General features: G+C 44.7%; 1 protein-coding gene across 3 annotated transcripts in view; it reads left to right on the top strand.

The window, feature by feature from the left end:
* LOC140199341 (receptor tyrosine-protein kinase erbB-4-like) overlaps window positions 1–27,900 on the top strand; it is a 986,886-nt gene that overhangs the window by 328,766 nt on the left and 630,220 nt on the right. For all 3 annotated transcript variants that reach the window (XM_072261212.1, XM_072261213.1, XM_072261211.1), the window contains exon 2: window positions 9,119–9,270. In XM_072261212.1, the coding sequence (XP_072117313.1) occupies window positions 9,119–9,270 (152 nt within the window). The remainder of the gene's footprint in view (window positions 1–9,118; window positions 9,271–27,900) is intronic.

Here is a 27,900-nt window from a genome sequence, read left to right as displayed (position 1 = left end):
CTAGGATATAAATACCATGAAAAGCAGCTATTCTCTGCAGCAACGAACATAAATTACAAATTACTTACATTAAGCAATAAACAAAGAACTAGAAAAGGTAAATGCCCATTTAAAAATTATCAATCGTTAATAAAATGAGGGTCAGCTATTCAGACGCAGAGAAGAAACATTTTAATGTACATGTCAAGACTGTAAGGAATCAATTTTCTGAAAATTAAAGTTTTTAATGTTTTCTCGATAAATCATTCTTCAGCCTATGCTGGATTTGAGTGTATGCATCCTATTTCACTCCTTTGCCTGCACTGTGCTTATTAGTAGCTTGTACTTCCAGTAAATATTTCCCCAGCGAAATCCTTTGGAGACAAAGGAACAGGAGAAAGATACCCTGATTGTACGATACAGTAGTCCAGCAAGATCTGGCCCAGTATCTTAGCTTTGATCAGACAAAAGTAGCTCATTTAGAGCTTGATTGAGACTGGGTCAGTGCCAAATCCGGTTTTGTTGTTGACCCATGGCAGCTGTTGGAGAGAGGATATCTTCAGCCCATCTGTTTTGCCTGGACTGAACCCAAGGTGACAAAAATTAAAGAGAAAGAATGACCTAACACACTACTTCGCCTGTGCCGTGCTGAGAATGGGGCACACTGAGTCCTCAGTTGATGGGATTAGTCATAAAGGTATAAAAATTCCCCCTGCCACCCTTTCTTGGATTGTTTCTAGTCTAGCCCCTCCATTGAACACAGGCGAGGTAGCCTCCCAAGAAGAGAGATGACTTGAATTGTAACTGATTGTAGATGAACAAAACCTTGGGTAACCATAGCTTTCTTTCAGAAATTTTATTCAGATTGCGTGTGTGCGCCTCTGTACAAGTTACAATATCAGGTCATTATGTTGTCAAAAGAGTGTGTTTCCTCCCTGCAATTATCTAGCCTTGGAGCGTTGCCAGAAAACCCTGTTCCAGAGTTTCAGTTTTGGTATGACATCGTCGGGAGTGAAGTTGCTGCCTTTAGATCCTGAGGCATCAATGGGATTTTCTCATTGGTGTTCCTAGTCAATATTATTCTCTCAGACAATACTATCTAAATAAAAAATCAGCTGATTTGCAAAATATCATAATGCTGATTGTGGGAATTCGTCATGTCTGCACTGGCTAATTTATTTCCCCTGTTCACATCAGGGCTGAACTGCAAAAATATGCATATTGTCATCCATAAAATGCCCTGAGACATCCCGAGATCATCATGAAAGGACCAATCTTCCCCTTTGAGGTGATTTATATGTAGTGCTCTAAATCAGTCTTCAGGAATAGTGATAGCTGTGCTGTGTTTGATTTCAAAAGCATGCTGATATCAAAACTAATTATTGAAGTACTGTTGCTATCTGGCAAAAAAATTAGGTTCATCTGCCGAGATTAATAATGCATTCGTAGCTAATTTATAACAAAGGAGGACCTAGTGCCAATTATGATTACCTTCCAGCTGTGGTGAATCACTTTCTTTTTAAGATTATTGAATCACAAATTTAACAGAATTCAACACTTCAGCTATTAATCTATAACCGTTAAATGGCATTCTGTAGCTCAGGGATGTAATGAGTTGCAATGCTGTGTACAACAGAAGGGAATTGCCATTCTGTCATCAGATGTCATCAGCCGTCGGTTTTGTAGATTGGCTGGGGACATTTGAGTGGTGCAAGTCCTTCGGCAGTGTCAGTGGGTTAGCTTATGAACTGGCTCAGGAGCTTGTGCTCACAGAATGGTCCTGACTCCCCTCACCCCATCACTGCTGGCAAATAAGTCAAGTTGAGTTTATTGTCACGTGAGCAAGCAGAGTGAGGTACAGGTGCTTGCATGCAGCAGGGTCACAGGCACGTGGGTGCAGGTAACACACAGAACAAAAATGATACCAATCAGAGAAGGAAAAGGGCGGTACAAAACAAGTCGTTCGTGCAAAAGCACAATTAGAAGCAAATTGGTGGTCGTGCCAGAGGTGGCCCAGAGTGTTCTGTTTGCTGAGGTCGGGTTACGATCGTGTGGGTCAGTTCAAGAACCTGATGGCTGTAAGAAAATAGCTATTCCTGAACCTCTTAGTGGGTGACTTCGGGTTTCTGTAGTTCTTGCCTGGTGGTAGCTGTTAGAAGAGGGGATGACCTGGATGGTGGGGAGCCTTGATGATAGATGCCACCTTTTTGAGGTAATGCCTCCTGTAGATGCTGTGAAAGGCTGGGAGGGCAGCGCATGTGATGGACCTTGATCTCTTGTGCTTTGGAATTTGCCACATCAGGCAAACGAAACCCAAATGAAATATGAACCCGAACAAGGTAATTCCAGCCAAATGGCCAATGATAAGGAAGGAAGATTTTCCACATATAGCTTTCGGTCCTGGAGAAGTGGTTACCTCAATGCAGTGACCAGGAATTACTGTTCTTTTGTATGTCTGTGCACCACTCAGGGGAGGGCATGGTAGGGGCCTCCCTCCCAGTTGTCTGCCTTCCTTTGAGCAGTTGAGCCAAGATGTCTGACTGTTCATGTGGGCCAACTCCATAAGGTTACCCTCTGGCCGCTGTGTTGCAACGACTGGAACGAGTTCTGGTGTATTTGCTTGTCTTTGCTCATGCCAGCCAATCCGTCCAGGGGTGACTGGGTCTGACTCAGTGCTCGCCAGGCTTGAAAGAACATACACAAAGTCAGCAAGTCAGGCAGTGTCTATGGAGAGGGGCTATAAACAGCTGATGTTTCGTGCAGAGACCCTTCATCAGAACTGGAATGGAAGAGGACAGAAGCCAGAAGAAGAAGATGGAGAGAGAGAGAGAGGGGTTCCAACTGGCAGGGAGAGGTGAGAGGAATCAATGTTGGAGGCTATCCAGATGGAATATGAGGTGTTGCTCCTCCAGCCTGGGCCTGGACTCATCGTGGCAGTAGAGAAGGCCATGGTCGGACTTGTTGGCATGTGACTAGGAAGTGGGATTGAAATGGGTAGCCACAGATCCTGCCTTTTGTGGTGGACAGAGCATAGGAGTTCAACGAAATCTCCCAGTCTATGTTGGGTCTCTCCAATGTGGAGGAGGTGCCGCCAGGAAGACCGGATGCAGTAGATGACCCTGACAGACTCATAGGTAAAGTGTTGCCTCACCTGGAAGGACTATACGGGGCCCTGAATGGTTTTGAGAGAGAAGGCACCGTGGCAGGTGTAGCATTTGTCCCATTTACGGTGATCAGTGCCAGGAGGGTAATTAGTGGGGAGGGACAAGTCTACAATGGAGTCACATTGAGAGAGTTCTCTGTGGAATGCAGAGAGAAGGGGAGAAGAAAAGATGTACTTATTGGTAGGATCCCATTAAATATGACAGAAGTTATGGAAAACCATGTGCTGGATATGGAGACTCATAGGGTGATAGGTAATGGCAATGGGACTCTTATCCTTCTTACAACACTGGGAGGATGGCAGATGGATGGGAAATGGAGGAGTTATGGATGAGGGGAGCATCAATGCCACCTCACACCATTGTATTCTGGCCATGGTAGAATAGGGACCTTCTGGGGCCAATGATTGCCACAGGGGCTTGAATGCATTCTATATGAAGTTGATGTGTTCTAGTTTTATTGTAAATAGTATGAATTATGGAATATTATATTATTGTAATAATGTGATATTGTAATCATTGAATAAACCTTTGAAAAGGGATAAAAAAGAAAAAGAAAGATTATTGAACTTCACTAGATTGAGAGATATCATTGGGTTGACGGAGATCTTTGTGGTGAGGCATATTGTTCAGTTAAGCGAGATAATTTGGGTGAGGAATATCACAGAGCTGAGGGAAATCACGGGGTTGAGGGACGCCATGTAGTTGAGGGACGTTGTGTGTTTGAAGGATGCCAGAAAGTTAAGGACATCGCAGCTGCCCTGTTGTAGTGGACAATGAGCTATTGTGATCTTTGACCTCCAATATAGACAGGCATTGATGTGGAAGCAGGAAAGTCGTAGCTAAAGATGACCTCTAAGTGCTGTGCACTGCACGCTGTGGTCACGAGTGAGGGGTCACAGATATTGGTCTGTTGCTGCTTTTCACTACAGCAATGCTTTCAACCACTGAGTGTTTGTGGGTCACAACACACTCTGGAAGCTGAGCAGAGATTTTTACTCTGCCCATTATCTGTTTGCCAACAACCTGTTATTATCAGTACATTAAAGGGGAATGAATAGTTACTCATACATCATCAAAGGTGAGTGCTCTGAAAAATTATATAAGGAAGAAAATGAAAGATCTTGAGCCTAAAAGTTTACTAGAGTGACTGATGTGTATGTTGCTTATCAGATTTGTGGCCCATCTTTTGTGGGGCATTGAAGCTGCAAAAAATCTACTCAACAGCAATAACGCACCGTGTGAGATGCTTCCATGGTGTCTGCGGGTGTCACATAAATGGATCTTGCCTTCTTCATGGACTGTTCTGTCAATTCATTTGGAGGCAGCACTGTGGAGCAACTACTGCCTCTCAGTACCAGTGACCCAGGTCTCTCCTTCCCTCAGCTTTCTGCAGGGACTTCCATGTCCACTCATCCTTCCCCACTGGTCTCCCTCCTGACACTTACCCCCGCATGTGAGACAAGTATTATGCCTGGCCAGTCACCTCCTCCCTCACCACTTTTCGGGGCTCCAGGCAGCCCTTCCAGATGAGGCAACGCTTCCCTTGCAAGCCTGCATCTGGTGCTCCCGCAGCAGTGCCTTCTGCATTGGTGAGACTGGACATAGACTGAGGGACCGCTTCTCTCCATCCATCTCAAGAGGTGGGATTTCCTGGTGGCCACCCATTTTAATTCTACTTCCCATTCCCAATCCAACATGGTCTCATCTACCGCTATGGTGAAGCCACTCTTGGGTTGGAGGACCAACACCTCATATTCCAGCTAGATAGCCTTCAAACTGAAGGCATGTCATCGATTTCTTTAACTTCTGATCATTTCTACGCCGCCCGCCCCCCCCAACCCTTCTCTGTATGTTTTGAAGCACACACGACAAAGGTCTTTTCCAGGAGCAGAAGATGGCGAGGCGACGCAGCTTGTGCGGCCACTCCGGTGAATGATATCTGTAATCTGTCAAGTAGGGTGCCGTGCACAATCCTGATTTGATGGAGACAGACTTGAGAGAACGGAGGAACACCTGGAGAAATTTCTGAAATGCTTCTTTCGCTGCTGCTGTTACTGTGTGATCCAGAATCTCCGGAGGGGAAGGGCTCGAGTCCTCGGCCTTACTTGTTGCTCGACAGCCAGGACGGGGTTGAAGCGCTCGGCAGAGATGGTGCTCAGTGCTCGGTGTTGAAGGGCTGGTTGGAGGCTCAAAGTTTTCGGACGGACTCAGAGTCAGCTGTGGTCAGGTGCTTCCAATGCATCGACAGTTGTTGGTGCCTGGAGGTTTATGGCAGAGAGAGTTTCTCCCTTCTACCACCTGCTATCGGGGACTATCGGGAGTCGATCGGAACTTTGAGACTTTTTTTACCATGCCAATGATCTGCTCTTTATAAAATTATGGTATTGCTTTGCACTGCTGTAACTATATGTTATAATTATGTGGTCTTGTCAGTGTTAGTCTTTAGTTTGTTTTGTTTTTTTTGTGATATCACTCTGGAGGAACATTGTATCATTTCTTAATGCATGCATGCATTTCTAAATGACAATAAACGAGGACTGCGTGTCCTCATAATCTAAAAAAAAAGCTAATTTTTATTGGTTAGCACTCCTCCCTCGTCAGGAGCATTCTCCTCTCATGCTCTCTCCCTGAACACTGCACATCATCGTTTGTTTACCATCCATCACGCTTTCTAACACCATCACCTTCCTTTGCTTTGAATTCAGTGTGAAGAGAGAAGCCGGTTCCGAGAAAATGGCATCTTCTGAAGGACAGCGAAGCACGAGGGTTGACCTGAGAAGCAAAATCAGCATGGGTCCTTTAAGAGCAGCCGCCATTCCCGTTACCCACCCCCCTCCCACATCCGCCCCCTCTGAATTCCGACTCTTCCACTGTGAGAGGGGTCCACCCCTCCCTGCCATGTATCCCCTCCTCCCGCCCAGATCGGTGGGCAGTTTTCAGAGAAGGGCTCCGAAAACTGCTGCCCAGGTCTGTAATAAAGGATGGTGATACCCCAGGTGACTTAGGTGCGAACCCTACTCTAGCAAGCTCTGTAAGATGGCTCCGTGTTGGCACATTCTAATAGAACAACAGCTGCAGAGCTTGGAAGTGAAAATTAAATGCAGCCGGATCTCTGCCCCAAGAGGTGATCAATATTCTGCCTGTATCCACATTCTCCTCTATCACAAATGTTTACCATCATGAAGGTTAAAATTAACCAGTATAGTCTACAACTATCACATTCCATTTACTAGTTATTTTTAAAGCCACCTTATCAAACATTAAGCTGCTGGATCTGGAGAACAAAGCTGTTTGGAGTTAATATTGCAGAATTTGTCCCAGTGCCGTTCTGTGGGAGAGTCTCACATCATCCTCCTTTAGAGGAGGCCGCTTTGCTTGGTAGGTTATCCCTCTCAACACTCTGCAGTCGTGGGTGTAGCCTGAACCTAGCCCAGTTTATTGGTGAGCACACCGAAGGAAATGTCACTCTGCCTTGCTATCACTTTTGTAGGAAACAGGAGCAATCTCAAAGAAATTACAAACATTCTGGAAGAATTTAATCATGCACATTCAAGAAGGATTGTTCCACTCCGAGGTACAAAGCCAGCGTTGCTCCTCGGTAGTTAGTAATTAGAAATCAATTTATGGTTGACATGTGTACTGAGATAAGTGAAAAGCTTGGTTTTGCATGTCACCCATACAGAACGTATCATCATGTCACTACATTGAGGTAGTAGAAGGAAAAGCAATAACGGGATACAAAATATAGTATTACAGTGACAGAGAAGGTGCAGTGCAAGCAAAGACCACAATGAGGTTGATTGTGAGGCCAAGACTTCATCTTTATCATGCAAGAATCTTATAACAGTGAGGTAGAAACTAGCCTTGAGCCTGGTGGTGTATATTCTCAAGCATTTTCATCTTTTGGACGAGGGGAGAAGAGAGAACGACCGGGGTGGGAGCTGTCTTTGATGATCCTGACTGCTTTTCCAAGGCAGTGTTGATGGAGAGATGGTTGGTTTTCATGGTGTGCTAGGCGGTGTCCATAAATCGCGGTAGCTTCTTGCTGTAGCTGTAGCAGTTGCCAGACCAAGCCATGATGTGTCTGGATGGGATATTTTTTATGGTGCATCTGCAAATGTTGGTAACAGTCAATGGGGAATGTGCCGAATGTCCTCAAGCTTCTGAGAAATTAGAGCTGCACGCTGATGTGCTTTCTTGGCCATAGTGTCCACATGGCTGGACCAGGTAAAATTGTCAGTGATTTTTACACCCAGGGGCTTAAAGTTATCAACCATCTCCACCTCGGCACCATTGGTAAATACTAAGCATGTGGGCTTACTAGTAAATTTGATATGCCACTCTTCTTTATCCAGGGAGAAGTGCATGTGTGCCCACGTGGTCCCAGCACCCAGTGTGTTGTATTTGTATATACACGCATGATGGAGGGAGGAAGAGAAGGAGAGGTTCGATGAAGTAGAAAGGGAGAAGGCGGGGTTAAAGAGCTACATCCATGGTTTAATTTGCGCAGAATGTTTATCACTCTCCCACTGCAAGGATTACATAGACGCTTTTGTGAATTGAGAACGCCATTAGGCTCTGAGCACCACAAACGTATTCATTCATATGAGCAGGGATGAACAAAGGTGTGACTCCTGGCTGCCACCTGCCCCTCATCACTTAGTAACATTGCTGATCAAAATCTCCTCAGCACAAGCTCTAAAATGTATTGCTGACATTAGTTGCTTCTTCACAGAAGAGATGCACCATGATAGAACACATTTCGTTGTTTTGACGCATCTTTCAATTTTCAGTGTAAAATATTTAAATATGAAATATGCAGATAGAGTAAACAGTCAGAATCTTTCCCAGGGTAGAAATATTAAATACTAGAGAGTTAATGTAATTTTGACATTTACTGCTCCCTCTACCACCAGTAGGTAGTGGCTATAGTCTTCGATCTCCATTTTCTGTCTGTGAACAGGTATGTTCGTCAGGTTTGATTTACCAACTTTCACAATAATGTCATTGACTTTTTCATTTAGAAACCTTTTTCTCTAAGATACACACCACCCTCTATACGAAAATTTGCACAATCCACCTTGACAACAAAATTTCTTTGATAGGAAGCTTTCCAGGTACACATCTGTTGAACAAATTGAGGAATGTTTGGAGCAACACGCAGATGCTGGAAGAATTCTATGGATCAGGCAGCGTCTGTGGAGGGAAATGCACAGTCAGCTCTCTTCATCAGAAATAGCAGGATGCCTCTATCTAGTGAGCAGAACCCTGGGGGGTTACAATTACAAGGAGTGAGATGGGCCTAGTAACTCCTCTGAAACATTCCCCTCCGACAGAAATCTCACCGGCTGTGGGCTAACTCAATAACCTTGTCTTAGGTCCTGCACTAATCTAAATGGAATGTCCGTGGTTTATTTGAGTTTGATTGTTTTCATTGTGAAGTGCTGGTTTGATTGGTAATGTGAAGATGTTGAGCAGCTCATTACTGCTCATTCTGAGCCCTGTAATCCTGTTTTGTTTCAATGAAACTGCTCATATTTTAACTTACTCTCTGTGCAAATAGGGTTTAATTTTCTCATTTCCATTGGGCATTTTACAAATACCATTAAACTAGAGGTAGTCAACAAATCTTGAATCACAATTTTTATCATTAGCAAAGCTAATTATTGGATGCACCGTAATTTTCAGTTCTGCAGAGTCACTCAATTATTGGCACCTCAGGGAGGAATGCTTTGATTGTCAGTTTATATTATGGTTAGGAGATTGTTTAATGGATGGCACCACTATAAATACAGAAGGAACTTTGTTCTTGTAGGGTTAGAGCATCAATTTATTTCCTTTTACACGTTCTGAAAAAAGGGATCAATAACTTAATTTTACAATGATAATCAACCGATCGACAGGAAGATTGACCTATGTAATGTTTCGCCAATATATCTCTAATCCTCCGTCTCTTGTGCTTTAAATCATAACAGTGTGCGCCGGGACTGAGAACAAGCTCAGCACCCTCTCTGATCTGGAGCAGCAGTATCGCGCATTACGGAAGAATTACGAGAACTGCGAAGTTGTCATGGGCAACCTGGAGATCACCAACATCGACCGGAACAGGGACCTCTCCTTCCTGCGGGTAAGGTGGCAGCGTCTTGATGCTTCAGCACGAGTCCAGGGTGCGCCCAGCAGAGATGCTGAGGACATTGCTTCCTCCTGTACCACTTCCACTTACACATGCCCCAGACAGGAGAGCACCCAACCAGTGTGCAAAGTATCAAACTCAGAATCCGGGAACGTTTCAAGTTCAGGTAGAGGATGCAGACAGTGGGTGTGCAGCGGGAAAAGGGCATATGCGCAAGTCAAATCTTTCAGGTGCAGCATCCTACTGAAACATTAACCTCCCCTTTCACTCCATCACATTTGACAGGCGCGCATTCCCAATATCCTGTTTTCCAGTTTGTATTTGCAATTTTCCCTTTCTGATGCGTTTAGTTTTACCCTTCTCTGGAAGCGTGCAGTGCAGAGACATTGAACGAGTGCTGATGTTCTTCAGGAGAAATGATCCTTAGACATTCAGAGACAGACTCTCCTGGTGCCAGTTGGTGTTAATCTTCTCCACTATAACAGTTTGCACTAAAACCATTTAATGATGTGATTTACAGTTAATTACTTAAATCTGTTTGGTAAACTATTACAGCGAAACATATCTATCACATGCCAGACCATTAACAATCTAATTAAGCATCTTGGAGTAGATTTAAGATAGTGCAATCTGAAAAGAAGCTTTGAAGCCCTGTGGGAGGGGTGCGTTCTGATGAGGCTCGAGCACTTTCTTTTTATTATCCGTATGTCTGTCTAGGGAGCATGAACCCTACTTACTTGCATTAAGTCTTGTCCATCTCTTATGGAAGTACAAAGTACTTGCAGCATCAAGTGGCTTGGCAGTATCCGTGGAAGAGGTTATAACTGGTGTTTTAGGTCAGTGTACTTTCTTGGAAGGTCAAGTCAAGCTTCAAAAGTCAAAGTTCAAAGTGATTTTATTATCAAAGTGGATATATGTCACCAAGTACACCCTGAGATTCATTTTCTTGCGGGCATTCACAGTAAATATGAGAAACAGGAGAGAATCAGTGAAAGACCGCACCCCACAGGCTGGACAAACAAGTCAAGCTTATTGTCATGTACACAAGTATGGTGAGGTAGAGGCACAGTGAAGAATGTACTTGCAGCAGCATTACAGCCACGTTGGGACAGGAGCACACGGAATATAAATTATACCTTTGAGTGAGGAAAGGAAAGAAGACTGCATGCATAATACCTGAGTGCAAAGGATAAATACACTGGAAGCCAGATCAGTGGTAGTGCAGGAGGTGATTGGTAATGTTCGGTTGCTGGGATAGTTAGGGTTGTGCAGGTTGGTTTAAGAACCTAACAAAAGAAAATCTGCAGGTGTTGGAAATCCAAAATGCTGGAGAAACTCAGCAGGCCAGGCCGCATCTATGGAGAAGAGTAACTAGTCAGTCTTTCAGGCCAAACAGGACTGGTGAAGGGTCTCAGCCCAAAATGTCAACTGCATGTTTTCCATAGAAGCTGCCTGGCCTGCTGTGTTCCTCCAGCATTTTGTGTGGTTTAACGACCTGTTGGTTGTAGGAAATCTGCTGCTCCTGCACCTAGTGGTACTTCAGGTTTCTGTACCACCTGCTTGATGGCATCAGGAAGAAGGCATGTCCTGAATGGTGGGGATCCTCGAAGATATTTGCCGCCTTCTTGAGGCAGCACCTGCTGTAAATGCTGGCTGTAGTCTGGAGGGCCGTGCCCATGATAGACCAGATGTGTCCATGACTCTCCGCATTGATCACTTGACTCACTTGCATTGCCACTTTCAGGGAGGTATGGACTTGGGCCCCAAGATCCCCGTGTATGCTTCAGTACTATTCGGGGTCCTGCTGTTAACTGTATACTTTCCCTTTACTTTCAAGCTCCAAAAGTGCAACACCTCACACATACTTGGATTAAATTCCGTCTGCTATTTCTCTGCCCATAAATATAACTGATCGATATTTCATTTCTTTTAGTCATTGGTCATGTAGGACAGCAGTCCCCAACCACCGGGCCGCGGATCGGCACCGGGCCGCAAAGCATTCGCTACCGGGCCATGAGGAAACGATATGATTTGGCGATATGAGTTAGCTGCACCCTTCCTCATTCCCTGTCACGCACTGTTGAGCTTGAACGCACGCGCGGTCATTACCTGCACGTCATCCATGTCAGCGTGGGAGGGAGATCAACTCCTCGAGCTTGCAAATGACGGCGGGCTGAAAAGTATGTTTGACATAACATCTCTGCCGGCATTCTGGATCAAAGTCAAGGCTAAATATCCTGCGATAGGCATGAAAGCACCAAAAACGTTGCTTCCATTTCCAACATATCTCTGCAATGACTGCAATGAAAACGAAATTGCGGAATAGACTGGACATAAGGAACCCCCTTCGAGTATCACTGTCTCCCATCACCACTCGATGGGACCATCTTGTTGCAGGAAAACAAGTGCAGGGCTCCCACTGATTCAGCGATATTGGTGTGTTGCAATGATTTTATATGTTCATACGGGGAAAATATGTGCTGTATGTTTAATATCCAAACGTTACTTAAAATGTTATGATACTATTGATTATAAGTGACTTATATAACCATATAGCAATTACAGCACGGAAACGGGCCATCTCTGCCCTGCTAGTCCGTGCCGAACTCTACTCTCACCTAGTACCACCGACCTGCACTCAGCCCATAACCCTCCATTCCTTTCTTGTCGATATATCTATCCAATTTTTCTTTAAATTATAATATCCAACCTGCCTCTGCCACTTCTACTGGAAGTTCGTTCAACACTTACTTCAAGCCCCTGTCCTCCCCTGATAATTGACTTATCACTATATTCATGCGAGGAAAATATGCGGTGTGTGTTTAATATTAAATTCGTTTGATAACCCCTTTTAGAAAGGAAACTGAGTGTATTAGCCACTTATCACCTATATTCCGGTCATGATTAACACCCCCCCCCCCCCCACCGAACAAAATCGCCAAAAACGACTTTTAGAAAAAAATCGGCAGGTACACACATGCGCAAGTCGCGCATGCGCACACAGGTGCCCGCGCAAGGCTTCATGGTCATTGTAGTCTTTCTTGGGGTAAACACAACGTATTGGACTGCTACTCTTGTCTGTTGGCAACCCTACCCCCACCACCCCCCCGGGTCGGCCGGTCTGCAAGAATATCGTTAATATTAAACTGGTCCGCAGTGCAAAAAAGGTTGGGGACCCCTGATGTAGGGTACTTATAACCTTGGCTGGATCCTCTGCCTATGAGAAAGGAAAAGAGATAAATGGGTGACTTTATCAAAAGAGGAAAAGAGATAAATGGCCAAGATCAGCCATTTAGCACAACAACCTTCACTGTCTGGGGAGAACTGTTCCCAATGAGTGACTCAGACTGGGGCGAATTTCCTGCTTCACAGAATCTTCGTGAGCAAATCATTCCCCCTGTAATTTCAACTCCAGCAGGTAAATTTGTCTTTTCAGAGGGTCTAAGATGACTGCTGACCCATTAACATCTCCCCATCCATTGCACCAGTCATCTGAGGTCCTTGCCGCTCTGCCACTTCACATTCTGAATTTGAAGCTGTCCACTGACCTTCACTTGAAATACGAGTAATTGCTGGCCCAGTAATTATTCACAGCTGTTCCTGTTGGATTTTCAAGAGTAATTATCCAAGGTGAATAAGAGATTAGCATTCTGGCAGTTTACTTTGTGAGCAGGAACGAGTGGCAATTCATATTGTTATGACATTCCAAAACTGGAGAGGAATTACAGAGGGATTTCAGATACTTCTTTTTTATCAGGATTTACTACAATGAAGCTTTTGGTTCTGTGTGTGATTGCTGACAGAAGAGAGAGCAAAATGAGAATCTCAGGTCTCTGTCTTTCGTTTCTTGGAAACAACACCGAAAATGAATAGTTGTCATATGGGGGGAGGCGTTGGGAGCAGACCCAAATGCAAGACACAGACACGGAAGTACTAGGAACAGGACTAGGTGTGTCAAGAAAGCAAGGGAAGTGGGGAAGAAATGATGCTGGACAAGACACAGGCCCTGGATGAGGCTAGGATGCAGGGCCTGGGCTAGGACATGGACAAGAAACACGGGACCCGGACAAGGAACTAGGAACAAGAAGCCTGGACTAGTGATATAGAACTCCGGAACCAGAGTCTGGACAAGGACCCAGAACCTGGGTCTTGGTTTGGACTCGGAACCTGGGTCTTGACTTGGAACCAGAACCCGGGTCTAGGCTAGGACTCGGGACTAGGATCTTGGCAAGGACAGGACGTGGCTACAGAACAGGACATGGAACTCCTGCACAGGACGAGGCACGTGGACAGGACGAGAATGCAAAGCCGTGGCTTGGACAGGACAAGGTTCTTGGATGTTGCTTGGACAGGATGAAGTTCTTGGACGTGGCTTGGACAGGACGAGGTAGCCCCAGCACCGGGCTGGGCGTGGTACTCCTTGGCTGGGCGAGGCACATGGACAGGACAAGAACACAAAGCCTTGCCTTGGTCGAGGGAGAACAGGAACACAAAGCCTTAGTCGAGGGAGAACAGGAATGCAGAGCCTTGGTTGAAGAGAACAGGAACATGGAACACAGAGCCGGGACCTCTCCTCAGGAACAGGACTTGGGGCCGGGGCGCTACACAGAGTCAGGACCCCTCCTAGGGAGCAGGACGTAGGGCTGGGACTCATACACAGAACACTGAGAGACAGAACTCCACTCAAGGTAGCAGCAAATGGCCGGACCTACCAAGCAGAGGCAAGGGCACAAAGAGACGGTTCCAAACAACGAAAGACAGTCCCTTATCTAGACACAGCAAGGCCCTGGACTTGCCCTGGTGGTGAACCTGACGGCATTAGAGGTGAGGACACAGGCGAAGGTAGCAGGCAAGGGTTCAGGCGAGGGTAGCAGGCGAGGCTTCAGAAGGAAGGGGAAGGGGAGGGAAGGGAGCAGTCCAGCCCAAAATGTGAGTCAGGTGCCTCAATTAGAGCACCCAACAGAAAAAAGGAAAACTGGAAAACCTGGAATAAGGAACGATGGACCGGAATGTGGATTTCACTGACCGGATCATAACAATAGTTTTCCATTCCTGGTACTATCTCTCTGTTTTCTCTGGTCTCCTGAATGGTTAACCAGCTTCCTTACCAACAACTTCTTGTCTGCCCCTTCACCGTTATGCAATAATGCTAGTACTCTTGTGAAATCTTGCAGCAGTTCATTCCACACTTCTTCACTCAGAGGTTGGTGAGAGCATGGACCAAGCTGCCAGGTGAAGTGGTGGCTGTGTGTTCAATTTGAACATTTAAGGGAAGCTTGGATAAGTACATGGATGGGGTGTGGAGGGCTTTGTTTGAGATGCAGGTCAATGGGACTAGGGAAAATAATAGTTTGGTATAGATTAGATGCGTCGAAGGATCTATGTTGTGCTCTGTGACTCCTGCGAGGCTTTACTTAATCAAAGAGATGTTGATCGGCTAGATAGTAGCAGTGATGTCTGAAAATGGAAGGGGTAAAGGGTAAGAGGTTGGGAGGGGATCTGAGGAAGTGCGTTTACACCCAGAGGGTGGTTGGAATCTGGAGCTTGTTGCCTGCGTGAAGAAGGCCTCTGGCCTTCATCAGTCAGGGCAATGGGTATTGATCTAGGGATGCTACGTTGCAGTTGTACAAGATATTGGTGAGACCACTTTTGGAATATTATGATCAGTTTTGGTCACCCTGTTGTCGGAATGGTGTCATTCAGCTTGAAAGAATGCAAAGGAGATTAATGATCATTTTTCCAGGACTCAAGGGAGTGGGTTATAGAGAGAGGTTGAACAGGCCAAGACTTTATTCATTGGAGTGCAGGAGACTAAGGAGAGATTTTAGTGAGATTTATAAAATGACGGAAGGCATAGTTAGGGTGAATGCTCACCGTCTTTTTTCCATGGTTGTGGAATCAAGTACTGGAGACCATAAGAAAACTCAAGAGGTTCTGCAGATGCTGGAATCCAGTGTAATACACACAACATGCTGGAGGAACAGGCAGCATTAAAAAATTCAAGGTTGAAAGTAAATTTATTTTCAAAGTACATATACATCACCATATACAACCCTGAGATCCATTTTCTTGCAAGCATTCACAGTAGAACAAAGAAGTTCAGAGAATCAATGAAAAATTGCATACAGACTAATAAACAGCCAATGTGCAAAAAAAGGCAATAAATTCTGCAAATACAAAAAAAAGGAAAAAAAACTAAATAATATTAAAAATAAAGTAATAAATATTGAGAACCTAAGTTGTAGAGTCCATAGGATACAGAATCAGTTCAGAGTTGAGGTGAGTGAAGTTATCCGCTGTGGTTCAGGAGACTGATGGTGTAGGGGTAATAACTGGTCCTGAACTCGTTGGCATAGGACCTAAGGCTCCCGTACCTTTCGATGATGTTGAATGAGAGGTTGTTATTGTGGCACCATTTAGCCAGACTTTCAATCTCCATCCTATATGCTGATTCGTCACCAACTGATTCAGATAACAGTGGCATGTCACCAGCAAGCTTAAATTTGGCATTGGAACTCTGCTTAGCCTCGCAGTCATAGTAGAAGAATTGAATTGACTTTATTTTTTACATCCTTCACATACATGAGGAGTAAAAATCTTTACGTTACGTCTCGGTCTAAATGTGCGATGTGCAATCATAGTAATTTATAATAATTAGAACAGTTAAGGTAACATAGAAATACACTCAAATCAGTGTGAGTTAATCAGTCTGATGACCTGATGGAAGAAGCTGTCCCAGAGCCTTTTAGTCCTGGCTTTTAAGCTGCGATACCATTTTCCGGATGGTAGCAGCTGGAACAGTTTGTGGTTGGGGCGACTCTGGTCCCCAATGATTCTTCGGGCTCTTTTCTCACACCTGTCTTTGTAAATGTCCTGAATCATGGGAAGTCCACAACTACAGACAGACGCCCTGGGCTGTCTGCACCACTCTCTGCAGAATCCTGCGATTAAGGGAGGTACAGTTCCCACAGCAGGCAGTGATGCAGCCAGTCAGGATGCTCTCAATTGTGCCCCTGTAGAGCAGGGGGCTAAGCACACAACCTTGTGGTGCAATGTGCCAGTGGTGGTTGTGGAGGAGATATGAAAGTCATAGAAAAGTACAGCACAGAAGCAGGTCCTGCAGACCATATAGTCCACTTAAGCTGCCTGCTCCCATCGACCTACACTGGGGCCATAGCTTTCCATACCCCTATCATCCATGTACCCATCCAGACTTTTCTTAAACATTGAAATTGAACTTACATGCACCACTTGCTGGCAGCTTGCTCTGCACTTTCACGACCCTCTGAGTGAAGATGTTGCCCTTCATGTTCTCCTTAAGTTTTTCGTTTTCACCCTTAACCTTTGACCTCTAGTTGTAGACTCATCCAACCTCAGTGGAAAATCCTGCTTGCATTTACCCAATCTATACTTCTCATAATTCTGTACACCTCTGACATCTTCTATGTTCTAAGGAATAAAGTCCTAACCTATTCAGGTCCTCCGTTCCAAGCAAGATCCTTGAAAGTTTTCTCCATGCATCTTTCCTGCAGGTAGGTGACCAAAACAGCACACAATATTCCAAATTAGGCCTCACCAATATCTTATACAACCTCAACATAATATCCCATTATCCCATCTCCTATACTCAATATTTTGATTTCTGAAGGCCAATGAGCCAAAAATTTTCTTTACGACCTGATCTACCTATGACATCACTAACAATGAATTGTGGACCTGTATTCCCAGATCCCTTTGTTCTACAGCGCTCCTCAGTGCCCTAGCTTTCACTGTTTAAGAGCTACTTTGGTTGGTCTTACCAAAGTGTAACACCTTACACCTACCTGCATTAAATTCCATCTGCCATATCTCAGCCCATTTTCTGGCTGGTCCAAATCCCGTTGCAAGCTCTTGTTGCCAATCAGAACTGACTGAGGTCTGCAAGTGAGGAGATCGAGGATCCAGTACCACTTGGAGGTATGGAGGCCAAGGTCTTGGAATTTATTGATTAGCTTTGAGGGGACGATAGCGTTGATTACAGAGCTGTAGTCAATAAAGCACATCTTGATGTATGTATCTTCATTGTCCAGATGTCCCAGGGTTGAGTGAAGAGCCAACGAAATGGCACCTGCTGTTGACCTGTTGTGATGGTAGGTAAATTAGAGCAGAGTTAATATCACCAGCATCTCAAAGTACTTCATTACAGTGGATGTAAGTGTTACTGCGTTCATGCAGAGGAATAAACAATCAACGTTTTGGGCCGAGACACTTCATCAGGACCAGTCATCAAAATGCCGAGTTCTTTCAGCATTTTGTGTGTGTGTTGCTGGAGGGCATAGGTTTAAGGTGAGAGGGGAGGAATTTAATAGGAACCTGAGGAGTGATTTTTTTCAGCCAGAAGGTGGTCTGTCTGAGCTGCTAGAGGAAATGGTTGAGACAGGTTACAATATTTAAAAGGCACTTGGACAGGATAGGAATATGGGCCAAACAAGGCAAAGGAGATTAGCTGAGATGGGAATCTTAGTTGGCCTGAACTTGTTGGACTGATGGGCCTGTTTCTATTCAGTATAACCATGACCCCTTGAGTGGACAAAGAAGGCAGATACTCTCACAACATTTAAAGACTACCTAAAGATAATCACCAACACATTGAAGGCTACAGACCATGTACTGGCTATCAGGATCAGTACAGATAAGTACATCATGTTCAGCATGGCCATGTGTGTGCCTAAATACCATTCCAATGTTGCTGTTGGGTTACCTTTGTTCTAGCTCCACCCGCTTTCTCCTCTGCCTCATCTCTCTAAAAGAGCCATCAAGTAGCAAATTGTGATTGGATCTTTGAAGTGGATCAGAATCAGTGGAAATTGCATTCTGACAGGTTGCCTTATATTCACAGGGATACATCTGAGGAAAGTTAAAGTTCAGCAAAACAATTTAGAATTCAGCTCAGTAGGAACATTAATCAGGCAAACAAGATGATTGGAGAGTGGCCCAGTCAAGTTTTTCAACACACGGAAGGGGTGGAGGCAGAGAGCGACACTGCAGAGCTGTAAATATAGGGAGTCATTATAAGTCCGGAGATGAGCCCAGGATCAGTGGAGTGTGGAGTTTGCTCCTAAAGGGTGAACTGGGGTGACTAGAATAAATACATTCAATGAAAGCTGTAAATGAAGAATGGACATCAGATTTTACAGGCAGGGTTCAGTAAGGACGGATGGTGGCAGGTTGAGTGGACTATAAATTAGCCCAATTGGCATGGTGCTGTCTTCTCAAAGCTTTGCTTGTTGCTCAGGCCCTTATTGCAGCAGTGCGGGTGACTTAACTTTGAGTAGGATCCCATTCTACACGCTTGTTGACTCTCCGAATAAATGGAAATCTGAAATTCAATTAAACTGGCTAATTTCATCTGAGGCGTGTCAATGTATTGCTGAAACAGATCGGTGTTTTTAGAATGCTGCATTACAGTGTGATAGAGTGTGGCTCTGTGTCTGATTCTGGATAGTATGCACCCAGACCACCCTGCTCAATATACATCTGTTGGAAGTATCTGATAGCATTAGAGATAATGCAGACTGGATCTACATGGATGTAGGCAGGGTTAGTGAACAATGACTATTAGGCAAAGGGGCGATTTATTTTATGACAGACCCTGATTAAGAGGATCCATTCTCCCTAAACTGGGAGATACAGCAAAGGGACAAAGATGAATGTAAACGGGAGAAAGATTATAAGGAGCTGAGTCGATTCTGTAACTGAATCATGAGAAGCAGCCCTTATCACATTGTAAATGAACTAGATGATGACCAAAAGTACTATAAACAATGAAATGGTGATCAATCCAAAGGCACAATGTGGCAAATGCTGGAAATCTGAAATAAAAACAGAGGGCGCTGGAAAAGTTTGACAGATCAGGAAACATCTGTGAAGAGAGAAAATAAGTGGATGCTTTAGATCAATAGACGTTTATTTGAACCAGGAATTCTGGAAGTTGACCGAGTTTATTTCTAATTTTTCGCAATTCTGATGAAAAGGCAGTGCCACTGCTTCTCTCTCAATGGATGCTGCTTGACCTGCTGAGTACTTCCAGAATTTTCAGATTTTTTTTAACAATCAACAGATCTTTTTATGCTCCTTCCCACCCCACTGCTCCTTCTACACCTCAAAGTGTATAAGACCATAAGACATAGGAGCAGAATTAGCTCTTTCAGCCCATCGAGTCTACTCCACCATTCCATCATGGCTGGTTTATCACCTCCCTCAACCCCATTCTTCTGCTTTCTCCCATAACCTTTGACATCCTGACTAATAAAGAACCTACAACCTCTGCTTTAAACATTCCCAATGACTTGGCCACCACAGTCGTCTGTGGCAATGAATTCTACATATTCACTACCCTCTGGTGAAAGAAATTCCTCCTTTTCTCTGTTCTAAATGGACATCCATCTATTCTGTGGCTGAGTCCTCAAGTCCTAGATTCCCCCATGATGGGAAACATCCTCTTCACATCCACTTTATCTCGGCCTTCTATATTCGATAGCTTATATAACATGGCAAGTATGGCAGATATAGAAAATATAGCAAGGCACTAAAGTCCTCTTTGATTACGTATGAGGAAGGGAAGTGGAAAGGGCAAGACATATCAACCAAAATCTTTCGGTACTGTATATTTCCATGCTTCTGAGATCCCGCAATAATTTTCACGACCAATATCTATTCAACATAAATTAGATTACTAATGAAATTGCTTCACAGGCAAGAATGGACCAAGTCACTGAGGCTGTATCTTCCCTGTAAACATATTAACCTTGTTCACTTGTTGCTGGCATTATTAAGCTTACCTGAGGTATTTAAGCAACAGCTTAAAAGTAAACTTCTCTGAATCACTCATATAATCCTTTCCTTATTCCCAGTTATAACTTTTCTTGTTTCAGCCTCTAAAAGACCCAAATTATTTTTTTAATCTTTTACCATTCCCCTTGGAATCTGCTTTTATTTTTGTTTAATTCCTATCTAGTATTTCCTGAATTTTTCTCAATTACATTTGCTTTTATGTTCTGCTGATTTTTAAAGCCAGCATAGGTTTGCTATTCTTTTTGGCCATGTTTGTTTTGTTTTAAAATCCAATACTATAATTGATTTCTCAGAATACCTGCTTTTTACAGTTGAGCTTTTATACCGCAAGGTAATGTATATTAGTCTAGAATTATAATTTACGTATTTTAAGTGTCTTTAAGTGTTTACTAGTGCTGTCATGTCCCTTAGTTTCACTTCCAAATCCATCATTTAATACTTTAACACGAGGAATTCTGTAGGTGCTGGAAATTCAAGCAACACACATCAAAGTAGCTGGTGAACACAGCAGGCCAGGTAGCATCTCTAGGAAGAGGTACAGTCGACGTTTCAGGCCAAGACCCTTCGTCAGGACTAACTGAAAGAAGAGATAGTAATTCTTTCAGTTAGTCCTGACGAAGGGTCTCGGCCCGAAACGTCAACTGTACCTCTTCCTAGAGATGCTGCCTGGCCTGCTGTGTTCACCAGCTACTTTGATGTGTGTTGCTTGATTTAATACTTTAATAGTTCTTCATTCAATTTTAGGACACTGGATTTGTACATTTATTATTTTCAAACTGTGTGTGTGTGTGCGTGTGTGTGTATAATTTGTAATTTAGACCTTTTCTGTATTGCAATGTACTGCTGCTGCACAACAAATTTCATGACGTATGCCAATAATCCTGATTATGCTCAAAACCTACTCGAGGATATGCGGTGTTCCTATTGACTCTTGGCCTGTAACCATTCAGAGTTGAGAACGAGCATTCAAGATAGTAGTGAGAACTTGACGTCCAAGATGACAGAGGCACAGATGTGCATGAGGCTGGAACAGAGACGGTTGGCATCGCAGAGGCGGAAGAAGAAATCGTAGTGTTATAGACTGACACAGCATGGGAGTGGGCCCTTCAGGCCATTATAGCAGACAGCAAGTACCAGTTCACAATAACTCCACACTAACCAATTCTATTTTACCCACTGCTCCCATCAGTTCCTCTCAAACTCTACCACCCATCCAAAGCCTGGCAACTCAGAGTGACCAATCAACACCCTCCCCCCCCAACATGCAGGATGTGGGAAGAAGCTGGGGCACCCTGGAGAGACCCATAGTCACAGAGAACATCTGCATAATGAACACTAGAGGCCAAGACTGAACCCAAGTTGTTGTACTTGATCGGACATTTGTTGATTTTACCTGTTCTGGCCTCTGTGTGATTCCAAGTCTAACCTATGCCACTGACTCTTCAGTGCCCTCTGAAATGGCCCAGGAATTACTCACATCAGGGGCAATAAATGCTAGCTTTGCCAGCGAGGTCCAGATCTCAAGTGCTGAAAAAAAATGTTTAAACAACAGACTATGGTTTGGTGCATTGTGTAATAAAGAGAGGGATGGCCAAGGGAATACAGCACAGACACGAGGAAATCTGCAGATGTTGGAATTTCAAGCAACACACATAAAAGTTGCTGGTGAACACAGCAGGCCAGGCAGTATCTGTAGGAAGAGGTACAGTCGACGTTTCAGGCCGAGACCCTTCGTCAGGACTAACTGAAAGAAGAGCTAGTAAGAGATTTGAAAGTGGGAGGGGGAGGGGAGATCCAAAATGATAGGAGAAGACAGGAGGGGGAGGGATGGAGCCAAGAGCTAGACAGGTGATTGGAAAAAGGGATATGAGAGGATCATGGGACAGGAGGTCCGGGGAGAAAGACTAGGGGGAGGGGGGAAGCCCAGAGGATGGGCAAGGGGTATAGTGAGAGGGACAGAGGGAGAAAAAGGAGAGAAAATATAGTGAGAGCGACAGAGGGAGAAAAAGGAGCCACACTCAGGTTGGAGGAACAACACCTTATATTCCGTCTGGGTAGCCTCCAACCTGAAGGCATGAACATTGACTTCTCAAACTTCTGCTAATGCCCCACCTCCCCCTCGTACCCCATCCCTTATTTATTTATTTATATACACACATTCTTTTTCTCCCTCTGTCCCTCTCACTATATCCCTTGCCCATCTGGGCTTCCTCACTCCCCCGTTTCTTTCTCCTTAGGCCTCCTGTCCCCTGATCCTCTCATATCCCTTTTTCCAATCACCTGTCCAGCTCTTGGCTCCATCCCTCCCCCTCCCGTCTTCTCCTATCATTTCGGATTTCCCCCTCCCCCTCCAACTTTCAAATCTCTTACTAACTCTTCCTTCAGTTAGTCCTGACGAAGGGTCTCGGCCCGAAACGTCGACTGTACCTCTTCCTAGAGATGCTGCCTGGCCTGCCGCGTTCACCAGCAACTTTTGTGAATACAGTACAGTGCGTGTCCTTCAGTCTAGGATGCTGTGCCCACCTTTTAACCATTCCCTCCTGCATTGCCCTCCATTTTTCCATCATCCATATGCCTATCTTATATTTTCTTAAATGCCCGTAATGTATCTGCCTCTACCTCAACTCTTGGCAGGACGTCCCTTACACCCACCACCCTCTGTGTAAAGAACTTACCTCCGACATCTCCCCCCACCAAATAGTTTCCTTCAATCACATGAAAATTATCCCCCCTCATATTTGTCATTTCCACACTGCAAAATAGTCTCTAGCTATCCACATCACCTTGAAAAGAACTACTGTATTAGAGGAGGATAGTCTGACCGATGACACCTCAACTGTGGCATAGAGTTGAGTTGGGACAGGAGTTTTGCAAACAATAGGTATAGATTTCAGGAGGCAACGGTGTTCATCAGGGGTGGGGGGCAAGGCTGGTGCACAGGTCAGTTTGCAGGGACAGGGAACACCAAGGGCAGTGTTTTGGAGAAAGAGTGGAATGGCTCATACAGTGCACCTTGATCATAGGGAGGCTGTTGCACATAGGGCTGAGAGTGAAAGGGACGAGGATATAATCAACTGCAAAAGAAACTGCTATCTTGTGGCATATGGCAGTGAGTCATAATCCAGAAACAATTTGCATAATGCACACCCATTCATGCATCATATTTCAATTTGCCTCAAAAACCACACGGAAAGTATCTCAAAATAAATTAATGGATTTAATCTCTCACCCAGTGATGCTTCAGTTTCAGGTGTAGACAGTCAGGACAGGTAATCTCTCTGGGAAAAAAAAGCAGCAAAACTGAAAATATAATTCAGCAGTAAAGTGTGCTATCATTGTTTGCAATACCACTGCAGCCTGTTCTGTGGCATTCTTGACAGCCAACTTCAATAAAATAACCTTTACTTAAGCAACACAGACAGTAATATTTCAGGCTGAATAACAAACTGCCCATGTAACCCTTGTCCATTAGCTGAGACACCAAGCTATATTCTCTCTGCAACTCTTCCAAGGGAAAAAATGGAATTGGGTTTGTTGGCAGCATCCCTATTAACAAGAAACCTGATTGTAAAAATCCCCCTGCTAAACACACACTTAGAACATATTCGGAGGTACACAGCGGCAATTGAATGACAATAACAGCTTGCATAAACATATAGTTCCATCAGCAGAGCAGAAATGGCCCAAGGCATTTCATAGAAATGTCAGCAGAAATTGACACCGAGCTTTGAATGGAGATACTTGGAGTTTTTGCAAACAGCTGAACCTTAAAGAGAGGAGACAGAGGAGCAGAGGTGAGGAGATCCAGGCAAGTTTGGGGTGAAGGAAACTCCGGGTGTGTGGAGGTAATGTTGGAGGAGTGCTGATACCCTGAAGTGTTTCAAATCTTGGGGGAGCTAACCAGGCAAAGGAAAGGTCTGAGCTTCTGGTAAGGTTACTATGGCATATAAACTGTGAATCATAAAGAGTTGCAGAGTATGAAAGCAAGGAAGTCAAACCGGTTCAAGCACTTGTTAGCCTGCAGATAGAGAACTACATTCAATTCTATCCCACTTTTAAAGTGCATGAAGGTCTGAGAGGGTGCAGGAAAAAAATGACAAGAATGGTTCTGGAAATGTGGGATCTCAGTTCTAAGGCTGGACTGGAGGAGCAGGGCTTGTTCTCCTGGTAGCAAAGAAGGTTAAGGGGAGATATGATAACAGGTGGTTGGTTTAGCTAAACTACTCCCTTGAAGCTATACTCAAGGACCCTGAGGCACAGATTTAGAAGTTTAGTCAAAAAGGAGATGTAGGGAAATGCTTTCTCGCCACAGAACTGGTTGTAAACTGGAATCAGTTGGGGTTTCTTGGGAAGAAATAGGATAAATGCTTGACAGTGTATAACCTGCAGTGCTGCAAGGAAGTGCAGCAGATAGGATTGTTCCATAAATGGGCTGAATGGCCTCTTGCACCAGAACTGTGCTATGATTTGAAAACCAAGCTTATTTCATGTAGAATCTGAGACAGGGTTGGACTTTGCTCTTGAGAAAAGGCAAATGCAGGGGTGGGTTTTGTTGGCAGCATGGGTTTTTGTTGATTGAGGTCAGAGAAAGAGAGGTCCTGCCTCTCTTCTACGGAGGTAGAAGAGAGCAGGTATGCAGTTCTTTTTCAGATTGAAATTTTGGTACTTATATTCCTTAAATAAAAATAGCTTATTGAGATGGACTGACATAAATATCATGAACAGGCTGTAGTTGTTGTAGAAAACAATAATAATCCCATTGTATGTGGGTTGAGTGTTGCCTGCCTTGATGAAGTCTGTTCACCAGTCCACTACAGCCAACAGTTCTACATTACCACAGCACCTCAGTCATTCCTTTTCTCCCCTCACCACTTTGCCCACTATTAATGGAACTCAATGGGCCAGGCAGCATCCATGAAGGAAATGGACAATCAACGTTTCGGGTTAAGACCTCTCATCTGGACCAAGGGGCCTGCTGAATGCCCTGAACTCCTCCAATGTTTCGTTCGTTGGTCCAGATTCCAGCGTCTGCAGTCATTTGCGTCTGCCAAGTTTTTATGTTCAGCATCGAGCTGAAACGTTTGCACTGTTTGACCTTCCACAGGTGCTGACTGACTGGTGGGTGTTTCCATCATTTCCTGCGGCGCTCTGCACGGGAAAAGCCATTGCATTCTGCTGTGCGTGACATTTGCCTCTCTTCTTTCCAGGTTCACCGGAACATGACTCTTTTTCTCCATTCGTATTCAGTGCAGCTCTCTGTCTGGTTCCATGCTCATCGGCAATCAAACAATTATCCAAACTATTTCAGACAACACTAAACCTTCCTTCCACATCGTTAGCTTTGATGTCTTGATTCATATCATCTGCCATCGCAATGGATTTTTACAACTCTGCTCAGCATAATCAATTGACTTCCTCCATATCGCTGCTGATTGCCAACAATTGATGCACAATTGTGGCTCCAGCCGGTAGAGTTGCTGCCTCACAGCACCAGAGACTCCGGTTCACCGCTGACTTCGGGCGCTGTGCGTGCAGGGTTTGTGCATTCCCCTAGTGGCTTTCCTCCCATGTCCCAAAGACACATGGGATGGAGGCTGACTGGCCGCCATTCTGACTAATGAAGTGAGTCTATAGAAAGGTATTTGATGACCACCTTGGACACAGTGTGACAGAGGTCCTGTTTCAGTGCGCCATGAGTCCATGTCTGTGATGGCTGCCTCTGTCTAGCTCAGTGAGAGCTTTGAAGGTCAGTGCAGAGTCACTGGGCTGAAGAGGTTGCGACACACATGAGAACTAATTTTTCTGCAGGGATCGCTCTCTATGGGACTCCCTTGTCCATTCATTCCTCCTCTCTGACACTTAGCCCTTTAAGCAGGACAAGTTGTACATCTGCCCCTTCACTTCCTTCCTCACCACCATTCTGGGCCTTCCAGGTGAGGTAAGACCTCACCTGAAAGTCTGTTGGGATCATTTATGGTATCCAGTGCTCTCGGTGCACCCTCCTTTACGTTGGTGAAACCTGACATAAATTGGTGCAACCTCTTCATCAAGCACCTTCTTTCCATCCACAACAGATGGGATTTCCTGGTAGCTATCCATTTTAATTCTACTTCCTATTCCCATTCTGACATTTCAGTCCACGACATCCTCTAAGACAACAATGAGGACACTCTCAGGTTGGAGGAACAACACCTTGTATCTCATCTGGGTAGCCTCCAACCTGACAGCATGAACATCAATTTCTCAAACTTCTCGCTCCTTCTCCTACTCTCTTTTTACATTCCCTAATCTATCTCCCTCTCTTCTCCTCTCCTGCCCATCACTTCCCTCTGGAGCCCCGTATCCTTCCCATTGTCCACTCTCATCTCCTGTCAGATTCCTTCTTCAGTTCTTTAGCTTTTCCACCTAACACCTCCCAATTTCTCACTTCATTCCCCCCTCCTCCACCCGCCCTTCTTCCACCCCTTACGTGATTTCACCCATCTCCTGCCAGCACGTCCTCTCTCGTACCTTCTTATCCTGGCTTTGCCTCTCTTCCTTTCCTGCCCTGATGAAGGGTCTCGGCCTGAAACATTAACTGTTTAGTCATCATAATATGCAGTACATATAATGTTGCCACGTCTGATTCAACCTAACAAGTCCAGGTAACCCTTGCCTGCGGGAATGCTAAGTGTATTCATGGAACATTTTCTGAGGAGGGTTAAGATTTGTTTGGGCTTGTCTGCAATAGCATGTGTCTGTGAGGAATTGAGCTCGGCTCCCTGTTCTACACCGGACTGCCTTGCTGGTGAATCAAATCATCATGGGTTATCACCCAACTCCCTTCAATGAACCAAAACTGCTGCACCATGCTGTTTTCATGAGAAATGGTCAAAAGACAGTGCTCGTTTTGTCATTCATAACAAAAACAAGCTGGGATCCAACAAGCTTTATGATTTCTCTTCTGTAAGGTTGCTCTTTTACTTTAGTGGGTTCAGGCCATAGCTCCACCTCTGAATCAAAGGATTGTGGGTTCAATTCTAAGGGACAAACATCCCACCCGGATAGTCTACAACCCAATGCAATTAAGAGCTTTTCAATTATAGGTAGCTCTCCCCTCTGGTGGCTTGTTTCAATCCCTCCCTCCCTCCTTCTGATCCTCCTCCAGTCTTCCTTATTTTCCCTCTGCCCTCAAAACCCCAAAGTGCCCCCTACCACCTCCAGGTTTCATCCATCCACTGCATACACAGTTCACCCATATCCTCCTGTCCCCTACTGCTTCCTCTCACAGGTTCTGGTTCAATCTACCACTCACCTCTCCCCTAACAGTTCTCATTTTTGCCTCCTTAACTTATCAGAGTCCAGAACTGGGAGGCCTTGGTGTTCCTGGTTATCTCCCTCCAACAGCTGTCTTCAACCATCACATTCCCTCTCTTCACATTGCTGAATCTGCCTCTTATTTTATCTGTCTGCCTTCTGTCACCTACCACTGTCTTCCAGCTCCATCCCTACCCCTCCCTTACCTGACACAACCTGTCTGTCCTCTCACATTCTTCCTCAGACCACAATTTCCATTGCTGTTCTTACCAACATCTTGTCTTTCACCTTCTTAGATTTCAGAACACAGCACCTTGACTCCTTGCACTCTGACTGCACCAAGTCCTGGAGATCCCTGCTGTGGTACTTGCTCATCCATGTTGTTTCTGGCACCTCCCAACCTCCATAGCCTCACCTGTCCCTATCACTCCAAGACACCCCATCTTTCCCATATCATTTAGGGTTCTCAGCCAACACCTGATTCTCATTTTACCA

The sequence above is a fragment of the Mobula birostris genome, chromosome 6 (genome assembly GCF_030028105.1).
Source record: "Mobula birostris isolate sMobBir1 chromosome 6, sMobBir1.hap1, whole genome shotgun sequence".
Classification (NCBI taxonomy): domain Eukaryota; kingdom Metazoa; phylum Chordata; class Chondrichthyes; order Myliobatiformes; family Myliobatidae; genus Mobula; species Mobula birostris.
Note: the sequence above shows the minus strand (reverse complement) of the source record. Positions and strands in the feature narration are given on the sequence as shown.